Here is a 22,592-nt window from a genome sequence, read left to right as displayed (position 1 = left end):
TTAAGTAACAACTGAAACTTGAAGAAAGTCAAATGTTCATTCAGTAGTTGGCAAACATTGAGTCATAGAAAAACAGTTGATGTGAGTTTTCAAAGCTGCAAGTTTGTTCTCTAATTCTCTGTGATTTATAGTAAAGAAACAAGAATCTAGTAAAAAAAAAAAAAAAGGGCTAAGTTGCACACGTGATTTCTGAGCTGTAAATGGCTGCCGCTGGGCATCTGGGGATGCAGGCATGAGCAGAAACTCAAAACTAGCTTTTGGTTCATGTTCCAAGCAGCAGTAAAGCTTTAAACTGAAGTGGCAGGTTTGAAGAAACAGTGCAACCCCTTAGAGTATGCTTTCTCGTGAGAAAAGTTCTTGTATCTGTTTTCAGGTACCTTGCACAAGAAACTGAAGTATTTAAGAAGATGCTACATTTTTTCCTGCTTCTTTTAAAGAAATTCTATGCTCTTTCTGTTACAGCATATTTTAAAAAGCTATTTCACCTCACTGCATGCATTTTTATGGCTTTTTTAAAAAATTTATTTATTTTTATGGCATAGCAGAAAGCATTCACTGTATGGCTGAAAAAAAGCAAATGTGCATCAAGGTATGAAAGAAAGAAATTCATTCCACTTGTAATGAGATTTCTCTTCAGTTCAGTTTGATTGTTTACCTTTACTATTGTGTCCAATGCTATTTGGAAAAAAGAGACAAAGACAGGGAAAAGAATCAAAAGCCAAGCAATTTGATATGACTATGTTTAATCCCATTGCTACCTGTTCTGAAGAATGTCTTTGCATATTTACAATACAGTAATACTACAGGAACGACAAACTGTAATGGCATTGTGTCAGTTAACCAAGGTGATGAGAGTTGATCCTGTCCAAAGATCACACTGGAAACTGGCTATGCTCTTACAATGGGCACAACTCTCAATGACCATGACTATGCTCATCATGTTAAACAATAATATATCTGTGATTTAGAAATAAATGGAGTTATTCCACTAACAACTATTTCAAAGTTTAGCTGCAGTCAACATTGAAAGTACAAATCAAAGGAAGAAGAAGCAAAAGTTCAGCATCATCTTTAATTGTGCCTAGAGGTAATGTGACATCTTGTGATGTTTTTCTGCCAGAACTCTGTAGGATCATTCCTCTTGGGTTCCGTCCGTTATAGAAAAATAGACTTCTGTTGAGCCAGTGGCAATAGCTTAAGCAGAAAGATTTAGGGACTCACATTAGCCACAGCAATCTAGAAGAATCATTGTAGTTTTCATTATATCTGCAGCAATATTCTGCAAAATTGCTGCAGTTATTTTTGGGCATCTCTTCAGAAATTTCTAACACAACTTTCTGAGAGATGTATATAAGCTTGGTGGAGTTGCTGATATTATTCATGTTAATTAAGCTGCATTGCCTTTTCAAATTAACTTGCCCTTTTCATGCCCTGTAGATATAGTGGCTCTGCAAAGGACTCAAGTCACTCTTATCAACAGTGTAAGGCTCGGCAAGGAAACAGCCCCAGTTCTTTAACCTCTGAATTGTACGCACAGATTTCTTTTTTAAGAATAAGGAAATTCTGAAAATCAAATAAATCTCCTTTAATAAAATAAGGTTTCCAAAATTAGAAAGTGCACCTCCACTTGCCCAAAATTACAAAATATGCCCAGAGTGCTTCACTGTAGAGCCAAAAGTTTGCCTGCTGTCATTTTGGCACCATAAGACACAAACTGATGTATTACTTCTTTTTGAGCACTAAGTAGGGATTTCGGGTGTAAATTTATTTAATATTTTCCATCAAGAATATCACTGACACTCGGCCTTCTGTTGCTCTGATGCAGCTGAGCAGCCAGCTAACCAGAGGAGAAAAGCCTGCATGTCGGCAGTCTGCCTGGGAACTGGTTCAGCCTTTGGTATACCATGGAGAGTCTTAAGGATGTTCTAGTTTACAGAGAGAAATTACACAGATTTTTTCTGAAAATTCTTTCAGAAGGAAAAATCAGTAAACAAACAAACAAACAAAAAAGCTGTGTAAACGAGGCTAGCTTGTTTTACAGCAAGAAAACTGTTTTAATCAGAGTAAGTTGCATTTTCCATAGAATGATAGAATCATAGAACTGCTCAGGTTGGAAAAGACCTTTAGGATCATCAAGTCCAACCACAACCTAACCATACTACTCTAACTCTAACAACCCTGCACTAAATCATGTCCCTGAGCACCACATCCAAATGTGTTTTCTAAACATATCCAGGGATGGTGACTCAACCACCTCCCTGGGGAGCCTATTCCAGTGCTTAACATCCCTCTCTGTAAAGAAGCTTTTCCTAAACCTCCCCTGGTGCAACTTGAGGCCATTTCCCCTTGTCCTGTCATCTGTCACCAGTGAGAAGAGACCAAACCCCCTCTTGCTGCAATCACCTTCCAGGTATTTGAAAAGAACAATAAGGTCTTCCCTCAGACTCCTTTTCCCCAGACTGAACAGCCCCAGATCCTTCAGTCTCTCCTCATAGGGCATATTCTCCAAGCCTTTCACAAACCCTGTTGCTTTGGACCTGCTCCAGCACCTCAATACCCTTTCTGTATTACGTATGTATGTGAATAGCAATTTAGGCCATTATTTATGCCCACAGTTAAATGTATTTTCTTTAAGTTTTACCATGTTCTCAACCTAAAATATCCTCTCTGAAATGCTAATTGCAATTATCCAGCCGATGGACATTCTCAGTGTCTTTTCCTTGGAACCAGTAACAGTGACGTATCCAGATCTGTCCTCACTGACGTATCCAATTCCTGTCTCTCACTGTAATTGCAAGAGGTTAATTTTTTTTTTCAGCCAGTGATGTGTAAATTGGAATCAGAAAACAGTTGCTTATGAGGCCTTCTCTATAGAAGTTGCTTCCATCACTGCCATATTTGACAGTTTTACTACAGAAGTTCACATTTTCCACCTTTCTCAAATGAATGACGTTCAACGGAGTTCATATTTAACTTCATTTGGCTTTTTAGTCCTAAATACTGTATGAAGAGGAGGAAAAAAATAACAGCTGAATTTTGTTTCTGATGACATACTCATGAGTGAATATAATAACTGCCATGATGGCACTGCTTGTTGCAATAAGATTCAAACAGCATGATAAGAAGAGTTGACCAATCTCAAAATCAGAGGACTTCATCTATTTATGTGCTTAAACCTCTTTATCTAGTAACAAGCTCTTCACACTTCGCTGTCTGGGCAATTGCTGCTTTTGGCAATAATGATCTGAGTGGGTGGCTGAGAATGGAGCTGGCAGACGCAGTACAGATGCAAATTACTGTACTTAGCAGCACTCACATTCATTTGTCCAGGCAGTCATTTTCTATAATTCCAGAAGTAAGCCAGAAGTCATAAAATATTGTACTTGTCACTAACTAAAAATAAAATATGCTGTGTAATCAGCATTTATTATCATATAGTGTTAAATAGATAACTGAAGTGTCAGTATGCCTAATGTCATAAAGAAATCGCTGAAAAAATGAAATAAACTCTGTGTGCCTAATTTGTCTTTTTGTGTTTTATTTTTAATATTGCCACTGGAGATCTCCTAATGCAAGAGTGACTGTTGATATGCATTACCAAGGCCAAATAATAACAACCATAAAAATGGTAAAATCCTGATTAGCTTTTCCTTTACCCTAGCAAGTTATTTCTTTCATTATTTTAGCTACTGAGATGAATGACAAATGTGACAGAAAGGAAAACTGAATAATGCACAGCATTACTGAAGGCTATCCACAGTTCAGTGAAATTAGCAGTCATTATTTCTGTTTTGACTGCAATGTTGCTGTTCCATAGCATATAAAGTAAGAGTCACAATACAATACGAACTTGCATATGTATTAAACTTCTTGATTGTACAAATAATTACTTGATGTGCAATACCCAGGCCACTATTTCAAATACAGATTTTTTTTCTTTTATCTATAATGCATTTTTAAACATATGCAAGTAAAATTTCACTTCATAATCTTTTTTTAAACTATGCCCTGAATAAATATTCAACCTTTTAGAAAAGTGGCATCTCCAAATAAACAATAAGAACAAGCCTAAAGAAACAAAGAAGAAAATCTATTTGTGTACATTGACATTACAGCAGCAATCTCAACCAGTTAAACTTTCTCAGGAGAAATAAGCTTTTCTCAGAACAAACTAAGACTGTTTCTCTTTTAGTAAATTATTTAAATAACAGTGGCAGTAATAGTAACTGTGGTCTTATATGATTATATGGGAAGACAGCAATTAAAGTAACAAGTCTTTGGAATCAGAATCTAGCTTAATTCTACTGAGTCATTAGTAAGTAAATACCTAAGGCACAAATGCATCAATACTAATTGCAGTCAGAATCCAGATACAGTACCTTAGCTTTATCCCTCATGGAGCCTTTTCCCAGGATAGACATTTTTGCACCTGTTTCTTCTTGTAACCTCTTCAAGGAGTTCCCTCTTGGTCCAAGCAATTTCCCAACAAAATTGAACTAGAAAGTAAATAAGAAAACTATTTTAAAACAAGGAGCACTTTAAAAAAAAACTTCATAAGTCTTCATAAACGAGTTCCTTAAAGAGAAAAGTTTATTCTTATTTTTAAACAATACTACTACTTACTTCTAGGATTAATTCATACAAGTGTGAAGAATAGCACTGTCTTCTCATTTAGCTTGGAAAGGAAGCATTCAGAGTTTATCTGAAACCCAGGAAGTTCATCTTTAGGAGAAAAATGGACAGTGGCTGCTTACGTTTAGCAAAGTGCTGAACAAGACCTTGGTTTACTAGATGACATAGGTGAAACTAAGAAAATGAATATATTCTTTCCTGCGATAGTGAGCTTTATTGGTAGAATAGTATATTTTGCAAAGCTAGAGCTTTTCATAGGTTTCTAAGAATTGATGTTTTACATATTGATTTTAAAATAAGTGTCATTTCATGTATCGGTTTCAAATATCTGTTTTGCCAGTAACTGAACAAGTCACACAAACAGATCACTCCAGATAACCAGGCTGCTGTCTAAGAGAATTTTGCAGAGCACTGGAATTTGCCTGATATGCTGCAAATACTCTTAAACAGTGTACAGTTCCTATGACACATACATTGTTGTGGGGTTTTCTTCTGCATGAAGAAGAGAGATGTCTACTTGAAAAATTCATTGAGAGAGCACTAATTAAATAAGGCATTAATGCTATGTCATCATAAAGTACCAAAGGATGGAAGCTTTCAGGTACTCTACAATCAACAGTTTATTCAACTTATTATATTTTATGCTTTCCAAAATCTTTTTGGATATGACATGATGTCTTTGGAAATTGATGGAGAACCATCAGCATTTGCTCAGGACATTTCTAAATTGTGTTCAAGTATGAACAGACAGTACTCTGGCCTGTCTTTCAATAAAGACTAAGCTCATCTGAGAGTAAATGTGTTCAATTGTATCTGCATAACAATAAGAATAGCAATCAAGGACATGCTGGTGTCAAAACTTTAGGAAAATCACAAATGATAGAACCATAGAATCACCTAAGTTGGAAAAGACCTTCATGACCACTGAGTCCAACCATCAACCTGACCTAAAGTCCCATCACTAAACCAGTGATATGTCCACACACCTCACAGATATCTCCAGGGATGAGGAATGCAGCGCATCCCTGGACATCTCATTCCAATGCTTGACCACACTCTCCATGAAGAAATTCTTCCTCATGTCCAATCTAGACCTCCCCCGGTACACAATGTGTGGCTGTTTTCTCGCATCCAATCACTTGTCACTTAAGTAAAGAAATTGACACTCTCCTTGCTGCAATTGTAACTTCCTTCTAATATTGGTTAAACCATGAAAGAAAAAAGTATGTAATCTCAGGAAAAAATAAACACATAAGACAAAATCTACTTCCACCTAAATTAACATCACCAATTTCAATTAGATAAAACGCCTAGGGGGAAATAGCAAGTGGTACAGCGGCGGAGAAAAAGAACAAGCTTCAACGCTCAAAATAACATTTTTCAGGCTTGTGTGATTGCAATTTGTTCCAACTTTCTCTATTGATTTAATAAAAGTTAGCAACTTTTCCAATAAATCCCATCCCTTTAAATCATCATGGTATCAGCATTCTAAGTCTGTACTAAAACTGTAGCTATGTATCTTCCAGGGCCAACTTTGCCTGAAAGAAGTTGCTCTCTTTCAGATGGATTATTAAATTTCATATGGAAATAAGCCTAACGATGAGGAAGGAATGGCAAAGATTGAATTTCAACTTTAATTTGAAACTATATACTAACCCTAGGACTTAATCTATAAAAGTAAGATTTCAAAAATGAAATCTCATGCATGTGCAGGCTCATTAAAGAAGGTCAAGCATGCAGCAGAGCTTTCTCTTCTCTGCAGGAAACACATGTGCAGGAAGGCGGTTAAAGTAGAATCCGAGAGAATTTATGCTGCATTCCATTAGTGTTTCTAAGTATTAAGAAAAACATGCCTTTCAAAAGCTGAAAGTCTATATGGCTGCCTAATTTTGGGGTACAAGAGGGCCAGTCAAAGCTCAACAACATTTGCTCTCTAAACGGAATAAAACTATTAAAATAAGCTTATAAAGATTTATGTTGAACATTTATACTAAGTACTTTATAAACCACCTAATAATTACCTTGAAATATTGCTGCAAAGGAGCAGTATGGACAGCATAAACTACATACAAAGTGGATTTTAATCACTTCACCGGAAATAAGTGGCTGGGGATTTTAATTGTATTGATTATGTAGCAGACAGACATTCACACTTCATCCACCTTCTACTCTGAAAAAATACATCAGGAAGCATTCCGTTACTTGCAACTGAAAAAATGAACTGCTGTTAGTTTGGTTTTGTCTAAAGTTGCAGAAAAGCTAGTGAACAGTCCTCAGTCTTCCCAGCATCAGTAAGTTCTAGGGACACCACCAATCCTTAGCATTAATCTATAATTGTAAATCTGAAAACCCCTTCCAGTAAAACGTGCTACACATCAGCATTCCTTGTTTGCTTCATGTTAAGCCCCGGAGAAGAGAATCCCTAAAACTAACAGGGTGTTGTCAAGCTGGAGCACAGCACAGGCAGTCTGTCTCCCAGTGTCAGCATTTATTATGCTGATATATCATGCATAGCACTGTTGAAATGCCAGATATTAATTATAACCTGTGCTGTAAAAAAATGTGTACAATAATTAGTTCTTAAAATATATCCCATAGCATACAAACAATGTTGTGACAGTCTTAAATGTACTATAGTATCTTAAGTTCACATATATTAACATTGTCATACTTGAACTCACCCTCTTCAATTTGGACATGGGTTGTTTTTGATGTGACTTACCACATCAGCAGAATTTTTACAGAATTGAAAATAAACATGCAGACAAGCATTTATATTAAGTTGTTGTGGTTTAGTTCTACACATGATTTAACTCACAACTACTTCTCTGAACTTAGAAGCTTCTTTCTTTGCTAAACGTGACTTTTGTAGATGTTTTTAAATCTTTCTTATAAAGGCAACAGATACAAGCACTGGTTGATTTTCTGATTGAACTGTGGGGCTTATCACAGGGAATGAGTGACCACAGGACTGGTTGTAAGGGTTGTGACACCTACAGGACCTGTCAGAAGTGTTAGAATAACCTCAGGGTCTGCCAAAAATGTCAGAGCAACAACAGAGTTTGGTGGGCATAGGCCAGGCCCCAGCACACTGCTGTGCTTTGTGTCTCATTAGGATTGTCAGGGTGACAGCATACCTTTTCCAAATATTCTACTATTTTTTTAGGATTCTGCAGCTGTTCAGAAGTGACGTTCCAAACCATTAGGGCTGCCCACTGCTCTAAGCACCTGTGCATACTCAGAACTACCCCTCATAGGGGAAGATCTCTGGGTGAGTCTTAAAAAATTATTTAGTCTTAAACATAACCTGAAACACAGTCATAACACATAGCAATAGGAGCATGCTGATTTGAACATCCCACAGATTTTCAGAATTCTCAAGAGCTACTGTAGCTAGCTCTTGAGCTCTATGGAAAGAAGAAAAGGTGAAAGGGAGACTGAGGAACTCTAGAAAGTGTTCTCCCGTATTTCATCCATAGCTGGGCTCTATAAGGAGACAAAGCGAAGACCGTAATTGCATGGCTTCCAAAACTCAAAAATGACTGCAATGCTCCATACACACAAAACAGCAGTTTCTCAGCTGCCAATTTTATCATAATATAAGTCAAGGCCACACAGCATAGGAAAATAAAAACATTAATCCAACCCCCAGAGGTGAAAAACAAGTCAGCAGAGAAAATAAGCAGCAGACAAGGTGCTACACAATATAATTCCATGTGAAAAATCCCAAAGAGCTCCATAAACAGGCAAGAAATTAACACTGTGACAAGCAATCATCAAACTACCACAGCAATCTGAGTTAACATGGTCCAATCAGATCTGCTGTTATCTCAACCCTTCAAGCCCCACGCTGGATGCCAAAATGACTGCTGTGGCTTAACCTGGCAGGTGGCTGAGCACCACATAGCCCTTTGCTCACTCCCTCCTCTCCCTAGTGGGATGGGGGAAAGAATCGGAAAAAAACAGAAAGTAGAACTTGTGTGCTGAGATAAAACTATTTACTAAGACAGAAAAAAGGAAAAGGATAAAAGTGATTATATCTATGTCTGTCTGTCTATAGATATGAATGTATATAACAAGTGATACACAAGCAATTGCTCACCACCCCCCAGCTGATGCCCTTGAGCAGCAGAAGAAAAGATGAAGTCCCACCCGTTCAAAAATCCTTCCTTGTGATGTCATGTGGTATGGAATATCCTTTAGGCCAGTTTAAGTCAGCTGTCCTCATCCTGTTCCCTCCCAGCTCCTTGGGACCTTCCCAACGAATGGCCCTGGCTCTCTACAACACTGCTTGGCTACAACCAGAAACACTGGTGTATCATTAACATTGTTTTCTCCTAGAACCAAAACATGGCATCATACCAAATACTCTGAAGAATACAATTCCATCCCAGTTGAAACTAAAACAGACAAAAGTTTACATAATACCTATTTTATATGATGATGTGAATTCAAGGAGAAGTTTCTTCAGTATATGGCATATTAAAGCAAATTGTCCAGGACGTGAAACACAGTGGGTGTTTGAATTTTCAAGCAGGCATCCAAGGTAAATAGACACAGCTCCATTACTGCATTTGTGTTGTATAAAAACGGTGAAAAGAAAGTGAATTTGTACCATAAAAAGTCTGTAGCTAATATTAGCGTACTTGTATCTTCACTGTTTTACTGAACTAGGTATGAGATGCATATGCATACTAGCACAGTGAGCTAATAATGATAAAATACTAATGTCTTCATATAGAAACTAGAAAATAATTAACAACAACAACAACAAGGTTTGAAGCCCTAGGTTTATGACAGATTCAGTAAAAATGCATGGTTTTTATTTTTTTTTTTCTGTATAAATAAGGGAATCTAACCAAACTCTTTTTTTTTTTTTAATTATTATTTTTATTCATTTATTATTATTATTTTTTAGTCCTAGGAGACTAGCCGGCGGACTGAGATCATCCAAGTAAGTTGCCCATGCCTTGCCCTGGCAGGGGGTCCTGCCTTTGGCTCCTTGCACTGGAGCAGTCTCATTGACCTGGCAGCCACAAATATGGCTCGAGGAGCTAGGCAAATAGCAGCTGTGACTTTCAGAACTACCTCATTTTTTAATGCTCAAAAAAGCAATCAAACATTTAATCCTTTGGTTGTATACACAGGACTCTGTCAATATGGGATAAGCATGCTTTTGAATAACCTAACCAATATCTAATGCTCAGTTTGCTTGTGAGAACCATCTTTAGAGCACTGCTTTTACAAGTCAAGGAATACTGTGAACATCCCTAGAGGTGGGTCACAGGATCTGAGGTCTGGTAGAGTCTTCCAAAAGCATGAGGCACCATGGGCTGAGAAGAATCACCTCTGCTGGAGTCACCATCCTCACAAGGACACTGAAAGCCACACACACTAAAACCATACCTACCTCCTCCCTACCTCTCTTCTGCACATGTTGACAAGAAAGCTGGTAATCAAATCGAGTGAACCATCATATAATTTGCTGTTATCTTACATTATTATGTAAAGCTCTCAATAGCAGTTCTTTTAAAAATTAAAAATCTGCGTTATTGGGAAAGATTTTGAGCACCTCAGGACAGCACAGATGTATGTATAACAAGTCTGATGTTACATTTACAGCATTACTATTTGAGCCTCAAATTTAATACAAGTGAAAGAAAATGAATGTTCACATTTAGAAGAACAATTGTTTGATGAAGCCCAAATACATCCCTACTAGAGAATACTATTTTATAAATACCATTTAGATTGGGCTTTACAAGCAGAAATGAGGAAAAAGTGTACCTGAGTGACTGCTTTTAATCTGCACACAAATAAGTGTACAGAAAAGTAGCAAAGCCTAGATAAATAAGGAATGCATCAGACAAATGCTTCCCTCTGTAAGATAAAGCAATACAAAGCCCTGAACTGAGAGATTTCATATGAATACTTTTTAATCCTAGGAAACAGCGAAGTAGAAATAGCAATGACTTGGGCAACACAAAATAGGTTTATTTCTTAGTATGCTCAATTCAACATTTGTAATCAGCTCATTTGTGGGGGGACAGAAAGTATTTCCGTATTCAGGATCACTTATTCTGACAAAACTTTTTTAACTATTCAATAAATAAATAAATAAATAAATAAATAAAAAGTTCCTACCTAAATTCAGTGCTGTGCTAAAGAAAAAGGGCAGGAGATAAAGGTATTATTAATTCCCGAGCGAAGGCTTACTGATTAAGACATGCTTATAAACTAGGTCTATTCTTGTCCTATTCTAGGACTTCGGCAACTTCAGTCATTTTCGAATAGCATTTAATAAAGTGTACCTCACCTTTTGATATGCAGAAGGGACTTCCCTCTACATAAAGGCAGCACTAGAAGATTATGAAGGTAAATTTTATTTCCCTCAACACCTTGTAAGTACATAAAGCTCAGCAGATTGTGCAGTGGACAAGTTTCTCTCATTCTTTCTGTAGTTGCTTACCTCAATACCCATTCAAAATCTAGTATTTTAGCTTTTCCAAAATGCAGCTAGCGCTCCCAATGAAGATGCAATATTATTTTTTATTCAAGCTCTATAGTGTTTGCTGTCTCTGGAGGAGTGCTTACAAGAAACCTGTTTGGTAGGGTCAAATTGCAGGATTCTATTTTAGCCAGGAATGTCAGGAGACAGAAAGCAGCAGCAGCGGAAGGAAATGAGCATATTCCTTGAGAGAGGCCCTGGAGACCTACTCTGAAGGAGATGTGCTAATGCCTTCTCAAACTACTACACTACTTCAGTACAGAGGTTCCAGAGCCAAAGGAGAAGGTGCCCTCTTCTCCATAGTGCTCTGCCTCTGATCTGTTTGTGTTGGCTTTGAGCAGAGAGCTGGTACTTGTGCACAGGGAGAAAGATGAACGCAGTATGAAATGCTCAAAGGAAAAACACAGCTTTTTGAAAACTCAGGGCCAAATTCATTTCTGATTTAAATCAACAGAATTGCGTCAAGAATAAATTAAATCCAAATAACAAAGCTAGACTCATTAAAGCCACCATGTCTAATGGATTTACCAAAAAAATAAGCATTTTCATTACACATTTTTTATCTTGAAAAGTGATGAGAGTTCATATTTATAGTGAGTTTGAAGAAGATGGCGTAATATTTGCATGGCTGTTTATGAGCTCAAAGCAAGCATCTAAGCCTACACTGAAAATGTGTTTTTGGCATAATTCCACGAAACAGATGGTCAGCAACTCTAGACAAACATCTTCCAGATACAAGTCCATACTGAGATAATAAAAATATTCCCTCACTCTTCTTTTTAAGCAATTTTCTGTCAGAATTTGGTAACAAGTTATGTCATTAAATTCTGGAATTTACAAAAGGAATTTAAAGGGGCTTTAGAATTAAAATAAATTATGTTTAAAAAAAAAAAAAAGTAGTTTGGTATTTGATGTCTTTATTCTGTGAAATGCAGTGGCTTTCCTAGCCAGAAAATCTGAATAGATACTTCTCTAATACATGAATTAGCAGTATGATCTATTATAATCCAGTAACTTGTCAGACACCCAAACATTTCATTATGTGTGATTCTGTTTTTAACTTTGACATGAGGTAGTCAAGAAGAAGCCAAGAAATCAATTAAAGTTCTGGATCTATACTAATCTGCAATTAACAACTTTAAGGGGTTTATGACTCAGTGCTACATGTCTCAGTGCAGCCACTTTTTATTATTTTAATTGCAGAGATTCCCAGAATTATACTAGGCACTAGTATAATTCAGACACAGACACAGAAAGACCCCGAAGAGCTGTCAAGTATGCTAAATATGTATATACATATAAATCCAAAATAGAGCTTGTTATATGTATTTAGCTACTATTGCTTCTTTGCATGGTTAAGGTGCGACTGCAGAAATTACTGAATTACTGCCATTAAAGTCATTAGGTCTGGTTACGAAAGTGACACTTTCCCTTGGTATTACTCAAGTGCAGCAAGATCATGTTCTACTGACAAGAAGACTGCACAGTTGCCTGCTTTTTCACCTCAATAATGTAAAAGATGTAATATTATATTTTATCTTTGGTTATTGCCTTCTGGCCGTATTTTGGCTGTACTTCAATGAAATATACTACAGATATTTCCTGATGCTGGTTTTCCAGCAGGAGCACTGGGGGAGCTGAGGGCAGGCAGTGATGGATCTTATAGACACATGTTCATAAAGAGCACATATGGACTGTTCTTTAGTGGAAAGCTGTTCAAAAAGAGCGGTATTTTTAGAAAAGGCAGAGTAAGCTGAGTTAATAATGATTTTGCCAGATCACGCATTGAACAGTCATATTCTATTAAGGGCAAGGGGAATCTGTAGAACAGAAAATCTCCCTTTTTATATTCATCCCAGCCAGGTCTGGCACAGTCAATTTTTAATATTTAGAAATAAGTAAAATACAAAGTAAGATCAACTCATTTAAAGTATGTTATCTAAAATGGTATTCCTATGAATTCCAGCAATTCAGGCTGCAGAAGTTCACCACCAAGGTTTTTTCAAAAAGCACAATTTGTTTATACTGAGCATTTGCACAGGTATGGAGATAGGTACTAAGAATACAACACTTAAAAAGCGAATCAACATTTGGCTAAATAGGTTTATTACTCCAACAAATACACAATTTACCGGTCACAGTAATAAACACCATCTGCTCTTTGCTAACTGACAGCAACCTACCAACCTTTTTCTAACTTACAAAATTTGGAACTTAAAAGGGAGAACTAAAGGATCTGCATTGCAGTGGATTTTCAAGTGTATCACCTTACTCTTACTGAGATGCCTGAATTAATATTAGGTGAAAGATTTCTCTTTGCCAGATGCTATATTTGGAAAGTTAGGTTCTAAGTCAATAAGAATCAGGATAATTTAGATTTGAATTCTCAACTAAAAAACTTATGTATCTTAAGTATCTTTCATATACATATTAGGGATACCGGACTAGTAAAAATGCAGCGTGAAGCTCAAATTTATTTTCAGACCATGAAAATAAAACAGCTGATTTGGACCCAATGTGTTAATGAACTAATTAAGCATACTTGCATGTAAGCATTTAATTTTGTAGAAAGCACTGTATAAAATCATAAATGGTTTATGTTAATCTAATTAAAAACTGTATTAGTCAACTTTATTTTGCCTTTCATTGTTAAAGTAATTATACTTACAACAGCATTTGTGTATCAATTTATACATACCAAGCACTATGCAAACATTCATTTTATTCTCAAGTCATGTTTATAATCAAAACAAAGCATAACTTTAAATTGATTGACATAAGCAAACTCACATACCACTACATAAATTAAATCAGTTGGGAAAGCACTCAAAAACATCTTACCAAATTCTGGTTCTTTTTTTTTTTTTTGTCTTTTTTTTTTCCTCTACATTTCCTATACAGTTGTGTGCTGACCTAATTGATTGTTCTTTATTGCGAAGGACAAATGCATGAAAGTACAATCTTTCTTCCTCAGAAGAAAAAGAGGTGGCCAGCAGGGAGAGGAAGGTGATTGTCCCCCTCTGCTTGGCTCTTGTGAGGCCCCATCTGGAGTACTGCCCAGGGAACTTGGCTTGTTTGGCCTGGAGAAGAGAAGGCTCCATGGAGACCTCATTGTGGCCTTCCAATACTTGAAGGGAGAGTATAAACAGGAGGGGGAATGGCTGTTTGTTTACAAGGGTGGACAGCGATAGGACAAGGGGGAATGGTTTTAAACTGAGATAGTAGAGGTTTAGGTTAGATATTAGGAGGAAGTTTTTCAACCATAGGGTGGTGACACAGTGGAACAGGTTGCCCAAGGAGGTTGTGGATGCCCCATCCCTGGTGGCATTCAAGGCCAGGCTGGATGTGGCTCTGGGCAGCCTGGTCTGGCGGTTGGCGACCGTGCACATAGCAGGGGGGTTGGAATTCGATGATCACTTGGTCCTTTCCAACCCAGGCCATTCTATGATTCTATTATATATATATATATATATATATATATATATATATATATATATATAATATAATATTTATTAATATTTTTATATTATATATATTATATATAATGTCTCTATATATACATATATATATAGTAAGCACTCTGTAATTTGACATAAATGTACCTGATTTGCTAATTGTGAAGAATCCCAAATTAATTCTTCCATTCTCTGTATTTGTTAATGTTTGTAATTTTCTTGATAGCACATATTACTCACTAATTGCTGTTTGGAATACCTATTCACTCTCATCACAAACCTAAAAGTTACTGAGGCTTTAGGACATTAGAGTGTCAAAAGAATGTAAAACGCTAGGAATAAATTGTTATGCTTTCCTAATGGCATGCCTTCACGATCGACATAAATGTGCTTTAGACTTTGTTAAAGAAAGACAGAAAAAAAATGCTTTCATTACAACACTTTAAAAGAAAAACAAGACATACTGCATGTGAAAAATAAGCTGCAAAGAGTAAAACTGGAGGGCTTGAGTGACTTTGAATAAGACAGCATGGAATTCTTGTCATTGCAATACAGCAACTCCACAGTTAAGAAAACCATGTCTGGGATGCTCTTACCTGGTAAATGCTAAATGATCTACTGTTTCAACCAGCAACTTTTTTCTTCTCCCTGCAATTTAGACTAAGATCCTATTCTCCCTTTAAATACTATTATAGAAGTAACACTGAATTTTCCTCTAACATGAGATTAATAGGCTGATAATGATTTGAAAAGGGCAAATGGTTTCAAACAAAAAAGTGAGATTTAAGTTAATGTTAGGAGGAGGTTCTTCTCAGAGGTTGGTGAGGCACCAGAACAGATTGCCCAGACAAGCTGTGGATGCCCCATCCCTGGAAGCATTGAGGGCCAGGTTGGATGGGACTCTGACAGCCTGATCTGGTGGGTAATACCCAGCCCAGAGGGGTGGAACTAGATGATCTTTAAGGTCTCTTTCAACTCAAGCCATTCTATGATATCATGATCTGTTCAGAATCCAAGAACATACTAGGAGCAGTAATTTACAGTCTTTGTAAATCATAGAAACAGAGGAAAGCTGGAGAGAGTATCTGGAGGCCAAAATTAGGTAGTTTGGAAGCTGAAACTGGGACATGCACAGCAGTATTCTGTACAATATTCTCATCACACCATGTGCAAAAGCAGAGAGAAAGGGATGCAGAGAAGGAAAGCTGCAATGATTGGTTGAAATAATGGTATTAGGAGGAGGACTTAATATTCATCCAGGATGGACGACACTTGTAGGATAGAAAGAGGCTAGATGAAAGGAAGATATCTCATTTGAAGTATGAAGTATCTATCTGTTGGCTTTTAAAATCAATAATAACACTTAAGAGCTTTTAATCTAAAAAGTGGAACAATGTTAGTGGCATAAAAGTGTGGATCATTATCCATTATATATCCGTGAGGGAAGAAGCTGAAGGAACTCTACATTCTCAAATATGAGATAAGATGTAAGAATGAAAATGAAAGAATAAACAGGAAAGTAGCCAGAAAAAAGCTGCTCTAAAATATCATCCGAATAACAAGCAAAAAAGACCAAAAAAAAAAAAAAAACACCAAAAAAAAAAAAAAAAAAAAAAAAAGCCCTGCTATATATGCATGCCACACAAATAATAGATTTAATAAACAAGGTGAAGACAGGAATCTGCAGTTAAAACGGATGATGGAAAGAACAACAGATAAAAGAACAATGAGATACCTGGATATCTTTACTTAAGGAAGTAAAATCTGGTTAAAGTGTTCTGATTAATAATTCAAGCAGATAAATTGAGAGACTGAGAAAAAAATTATAGGAGAATGTAAGTATTAAATCTGAACCACCTGACTAGTGTTGTGAAACTCTGCAATTTGCCTAAAAATAAATGTGATTACACATGTGGGACATAGAATAATTCAATTACCATCATGGAACAGCCTGCAAGTGCAACAAATATAAGACTGTTAAATAGCAGGATTGAAAGATTATCAAAATCAGGAAAAGTATGCTTTTAGAATCTGAAGTGGTATCCATATAAGAAAAACACAAATAACCATAAACTCCATCAGCCTTAAAATACTAAGAAAAACAAACAAAACAAAATGGTAATAGAAATAGTTTGAAGAACAACTTGGAGAAAGCACAAAAGAAAAAAATATTTCTTCCTCAGAAATCAGAAAGAGAGCTTGTAGGACTAACAGCTGTTCAGGCTACAAAAGGAGTCTTCAAGAAAGATAAAGTCAGTGCACAAAAATAAAATGTGTTTTCTCCATCTGGGTTCATAATGAAGGAAATTGTGACAGGTGGCTTGGGAAGAAGGTAGTGCAAAAAATTTCCTAAGAATTTCCAATTCAGTTACTAAAAAAAGAGAATAAAGAATAACACTAGTGCATGTGTGGTATTAGAGATCTATAAAGTAGCATAATGCTGTTTTTTGTTCTTTTCCTTACTCTTTCGTGTATGATTTGTAACACAGTATGTACAACTTGTCTTCTTCACTGCTGCTGAGCACTGAGCTGTTATTCTTTATGACGCCATTCCTGAGGAATCAGCACATGATTTTATTTTTTTAAAGTGAGCTGATTTTTTTTTCCATGTATTTTACACTTCTTTACATTGAATTTTTTCTGTCATCTTAACAGTAAATGTTACCACACCATCTTGAAGAATATGCGTAATTGCATATTGCAGCCTTGTTTTAGATAAGGCGTAGTACAAATGGGCAAGTTGGGCAAAAAAAAACCAGTATTCCTGTACACTTAGAAAATAGAAGTCACTGAGTGAGTCCTAAACAAATAGTCTTTCCTTTAGAGAACACAACTGAGAACTATGAAAGATCTGATCTCTGAAATCACAAGGAACATGACTTGATCTCTACAACTTCTTCCAGATCGAAAACAGGACATCAAAAGATCCAAGAGACATCTCAGAACTAACAAAGGAAAATCATATTCTTCATTTAAATAAATGATTGTCCCTATGTTGAATTGCATTTATGTACAGCTGTGCATTTCTTTCCACTATTCAGTGGGAGCTATCAAAGTGCATTTCTACTCTATGCAGAGAGAATACAATAAATTCCATAGATTTCTTCAAACAGCAACATAAATAACTATGCTGCAGTCCTTATCCTGCTAACCTGCTTGTTCATGAAAGATTATTCTTGATGAATACCATAAAAATGTAATGTAATTAATACAGAAATAACTGTCACAGAACTATTGCTTAAGATTCAGATTTTTAAACAGCCTTCACAGTCACATCAGTTTGCTTTTGGTGGAAGGAGAGTGAAGAATGGGACTCTCCCTGTTTTCATTAAACATACAATGATGAATTGGTTTGAGGTATATCCTAAAAGAATCTTTTTAAAGTAACTACTCATTTATTCTAAATATTTTCTGTTTATAGTCTTGGAACAAAGAATGAAGAATTAAACAGCAATAAAAATATTTCTGATGCATAGCCTTTTCAAGCTATGTTAAGTAATGTTAATTAAATTTTCTTATTTTACATTGCCATTGAGAGGTATCACATTTATTCATGTGACAACAGAATTCACTATGACAAACTGTCATGCTGTGTCTTAATGTAGAAATTATAATTTATCTGTAAACTAGATACCTTGAATTTGTTTTATCACTGTATGCCTTTCTGGCAATTATAAGCTGTAGGACTAAGTTTGCTCACTAACTCTTTAATAACTAGTTTTGAAAAGTAGTTACAATGTGATGAAAAACTCGTTATTATTGATATAAAAGCAATCAAATGCTTTCATATAAAATTAGAGGCTACAGAGAAAACAAGCACAGTACCAAAAAAAGCAATTGATTCAGAGGTGTTTACAGTATAGGCACATCTTAAGGAAAAATTACAAAATATCATTTAATATCATAATTGTTCTTAATATGCATCATCTGGATCTACTGTACAGTTTGGAGAAAAATATGTCATTACAGAAAATTAATGAAACATTTAATGTACTCAATTTCTCCTTATTTTAATGTAAATAGCTCTACAGTGCTCTGATATAAACTGCTAAATGACAGCTTTCAGAGCCAATCAGTATCTGATGTTTTACACTAAAAGGTATTTCTTTTTTATGTCATTCGCAGTAGACTTGTATGTATACAAATCAGTCTGTGCATCTTAAATGAACTCCAAAGAAAAATCTTTTACTGTAATCTCTCATTTCTCATTTCATCATCTCCATTGACCTGAAAGGTAAAGGTAATCAATGTGCCTGCATCTTAGAGAAAAATTTAGTACAGTATATCTGAAAGGAAACACTGCAAATCAAGCACTGAGCAGAAAGAGTAATTTATTATGAGCTATAAAAATCTTTCCATTTTATGGAGAATGGTTTCTTATACCTGACATTTCTTCTGGAAAATGCAAGTCAGAAAGGTATTAAGAACACACTGGTTATGCCCACCCTTTTAAACAGTTTCTCTCTTAGCTTTTTGTCTTTTCCCATATTAGTAATTCTTACACATTGAGCTCATTAGTATGAATTCTTACTTGGTTACAGTGACTGTGCATAGCTAATCAGATCAACTTCCTTTCAGTTCCAACTGCAATTTCAATACCATTATCCCATTAAAAATAATAATAATAAAAAATTAAATACTAAAATTATTAAAATAGAACACTGCATTTAGGACAAACTTCAGGAATAAAGACTCTTCTAGCCTTGCCAAACTATCAGTCCATGTTTAATTTCCTTAATTCCACTTTGGTATAACAAAATTAGTGCAGATAGATGTATACAATGAATCTAAAATCTGTCAAAAGTTAGTGAGCTACATTACACTGGGGAGCAGTGACCCAAAGGAAATTGTAAAAGAATTGCAAAGTGGAGAATTTCAACAATAAGCCATACAAAATTTACATTGTAAGGAATAACATATGCAACCCAGGACTGTTTCCTGTATTTCAAAGATCTGTGTTAATGAGTCTGGCTCATTTGATTCAAAATAATCACAACGGAATGACTGTGATTTGGATAACATCTGCAAAGATTTGCAAAAGCCACGCTTACATTTTTCTGCACTGGAGCAGTTGGGCAGAGTACCACTGATAGTTTCACAGTCAAGCAAGCTCTTGTTTCTGCCTTGGCTCAACTTGAAATTTGTCTTTATAACCACTGGGCAGATGACAATGCACAGCCTACATCCATGCAAATATAGAGTGATGACAGAGAAACTCTACAGTGTAACTGGGAATCCTTACACCTGCCCAGGTGAGGCTCTGGATCAATCCATGAGCACTCACCCACTCCATCATTTATCAGCCTGTGGGAATTCAATTGGGCCAGGGATTACTTCCTTGATGCATTTTTTATGAAGTCATCTGGCTTACAGAGGATAAAAGATTTAATGCTGTGAAGATGGCTGCAGAGACTGACAGACATTGGCACTGCTTTATTTGCTATTGTAGATGGACTAGCACACACTCTGGTTGTTGACAAAATTTCAAAGTAAAATGTACTTATTGTCTCTACTGTATTAAAGTTTCATCTTGATTAAACTGATGTTTAAAGACTCTTTAAACTCTGAAATGTTAGCATTAAAATAGAAAGTGCTATATACAAAGCAATTCAGTGTTTTAAATATTGTTCATAAATATTAACCTCTTTCTTTGTAGAGCTGAGACATGATTATCGGTTACTATTATACCCATACAACAAAGAAAGCATGAACTCATTTCTTATCCTATAGTACTTTTTAAAAACTGTAAGATAGAAAGCAGAACAATTCCAAATAATGTAAAAGAAGAATTTCGAATGAAAGGGAACAAAAGACTTCATCCACTTTATACATCTAATTCAACCACAACGTTACTTTGAGATGTAGGAACCCTGCATAAACCAACTTGAAGCAGATAAACAAACCTAAGGAGTTTTGTCAAAACTTGTTAATAAAGGATGCGATATGGTATAAAATATATCTTAATAAAGTACAACTTATGAATGGGCATTAAGTGAAAAGTAAAATATGTAATTTAGTTAAAAAACAAAAACAACAACAACAAAAACATGCACACAAAATAAATAAAGGGGAAGACCAACAACTTTAGGCATCAAATAAACGCTAATTTATGTATTTTGTGGAAATGAAATAACATTTCAGCATCTGAATGATGCAGGATAGAAACACACATTTAAACTATCAGAAATATTTCAGTGACATAGGGATGAGTATAATTTGTCTTTGTGGCACTACAGAGTATGGGTAGTCGCAGAAGGCCAAGGAAAGAGCAGAGCGGGAGATGTAGTTTCATGCCCTTGACTAATTCCAAGTCAAGAGCAAGGACAAAATATATTCTTTCTATATTTCTATACACCTGAACTGGTCAGTTTGGGAACATCTCATAACATGTTGCATGTGTTGCAATCATACCTCCATATTAAAATGTCAGAATAAAATTCAGCATGAAAAGCCGTAGGACAACCTGTAGAAAGAACTAGTTGAATGACTGAGGCTTTGTTTCCATAATGATTTTAAAAATGCATTTAAAACAAATTATGGATTAAGTGAAATTGTATTTAGCTCTTGTTTGAACAAATTTGCTCAAAACTGGTATTTTTAATTTGAATTAAAGCAAATAAAAATAGAACTAATTTATACAGTATTCATTGCATTTAATTTTCACAAGAGTCCCACATCAGACATGTCCCTTTCATGCCAGAAAATATGAAGCTTCTGTTTTTTGTTGTTGTTGTTTTGTATCTACATATGAGACACTGAACACACTATCTTTCTGATAGGGAAATTACAGCTATCCTATGCCTCTTTAGGAGAGATAATTATTTGGCAGTAATTGGTGAGAAATAACAGGGCTATTTTGAAAACAAAATACCACCTTTTCAGTGTAGCTAAATGGGAATTTTTTCAGCCAGATGGTGAAGATTTTGGAAAGTTATGCTGTGTAACAGAAAATATTTGGAAAAATTAATTATAGCAATCACTACTGCAATTTAGTCAAATTCTTTAATATATAGTTTATATTCAATGTAGTAACCTCAATTTTAAAGCATCAAATATTTTGTGTAAATAACAAACACTTCTGTCTTCAGTGAAACAACATAATTACTGAGAAGCAGAAGTTTCAACATAAGGCAAACACAATGTAAAGTTATCAAACAATGTTAATGCAATTTTTAGGAAGGATGATTTATTTTCAGTAAACACCCTTAATGAGAAAGCCTAAATAATTGAAGCTATGTTATGTTAAGCTTAATAAACATGCCATATCTACTTCGGAAATGTATATGCTACTAAGAACTTAGTTACATGCATTCCACTCCTTAAACAGCATGACTCTTATTATCCAGTACATTATCATAGGTCTTTTTTTTTTTTTTCTGACCAATGTCTCATGAAGTTCGGATAAAAAATGTTAAATTGGAAGTAGGATTGGAGGTTTTAAGTCATACCTACCAGTAAGACATTTGGAAAGAGTAACATAAAAAAAAAATGTTTCAAAAGCCAAAGCATCTACAAATTTTATACCTAAAAAATGTAGAATTGTTTGGGTTGGAAAGGAACTTTAAAAATCATTTAGTTTTAAATTCCCTGTCCTGGGCAAGGACGCCTTTCACCAGACCGAGCTCCCCAAAGTCCCATCCAATCTGGCTTTGATCACTTCTGGGGATAGGGCTTCCACAGCTCTCCGGGCAGCCTTTTTCAGTGCCTCTCCATCCTTATAGGATATAATTCCTTCTTTGTTTCTAATGTAAGTCTATCTGCTTCTAGTTTAAAACCACTATCTCCTAACCTATCACTATGCTCCCTGATAGAAACTCTGTCACCATCTTTGTTAAAATCCCCCTTTAAGTATTGAAAAGACACAATAATGTCTCCTTGGAACTTTCTTTTCTCAGGCTGAATAAGCCCAGCTCCTTCAGCTTTTCTCCATAGAAGAGATGCTCCAGTCCTCTGATCTGGCCATCCTCTGGACCCACTCTGAACTGGTCCTGGTCTCT

General features: G+C 35.7%; 1 protein-coding gene across 4 annotated transcripts in view; it reads right to left on the bottom strand.

Annotated features, from left to right (window-relative positions):
• The window catches only part of KHDRBS2 (KH RNA binding domain containing, signal transduction associated 2), a 342,038-nt gene that overhangs the window by 226,228 nt on the left and 93,218 nt on the right, over nucleotides 1-22,592 (bottom strand). For all 4 annotated transcript variants that reach the window (XR_014881561.1, XR_014881559.1, XR_014881560.1 and 1 more), the window contains exon 3: nucleotides 4,380-4,496. Coding sequence is in view for 1 of the 4 variants with exons in the window: in XM_085217841.1 (XP_085073967.1) it covers nucleotides 4,380-4,496 (117 nt within the window). In the remaining 3 variants the exon portion in view is untranslated. The remainder of the gene's footprint in view (nucleotides 1-4,379; nucleotides 4,497-22,592) is intronic.

The sequence above is a fragment of the Meleagris gallopavo genome, chromosome 2 (genome assembly GCF_905368555.1).
Source record: "Meleagris gallopavo chromosome 2, MGAL_WU_HG_1.1, whole genome shotgun sequence".
Classification (NCBI taxonomy): Eukaryota; Metazoa; Chordata; class Aves; order Galliformes; family Phasianidae; genus Meleagris; species Meleagris gallopavo.
Note: the sequence above shows the minus strand (reverse complement) of the source record. Positions and strands in the feature narration are given on the sequence as shown.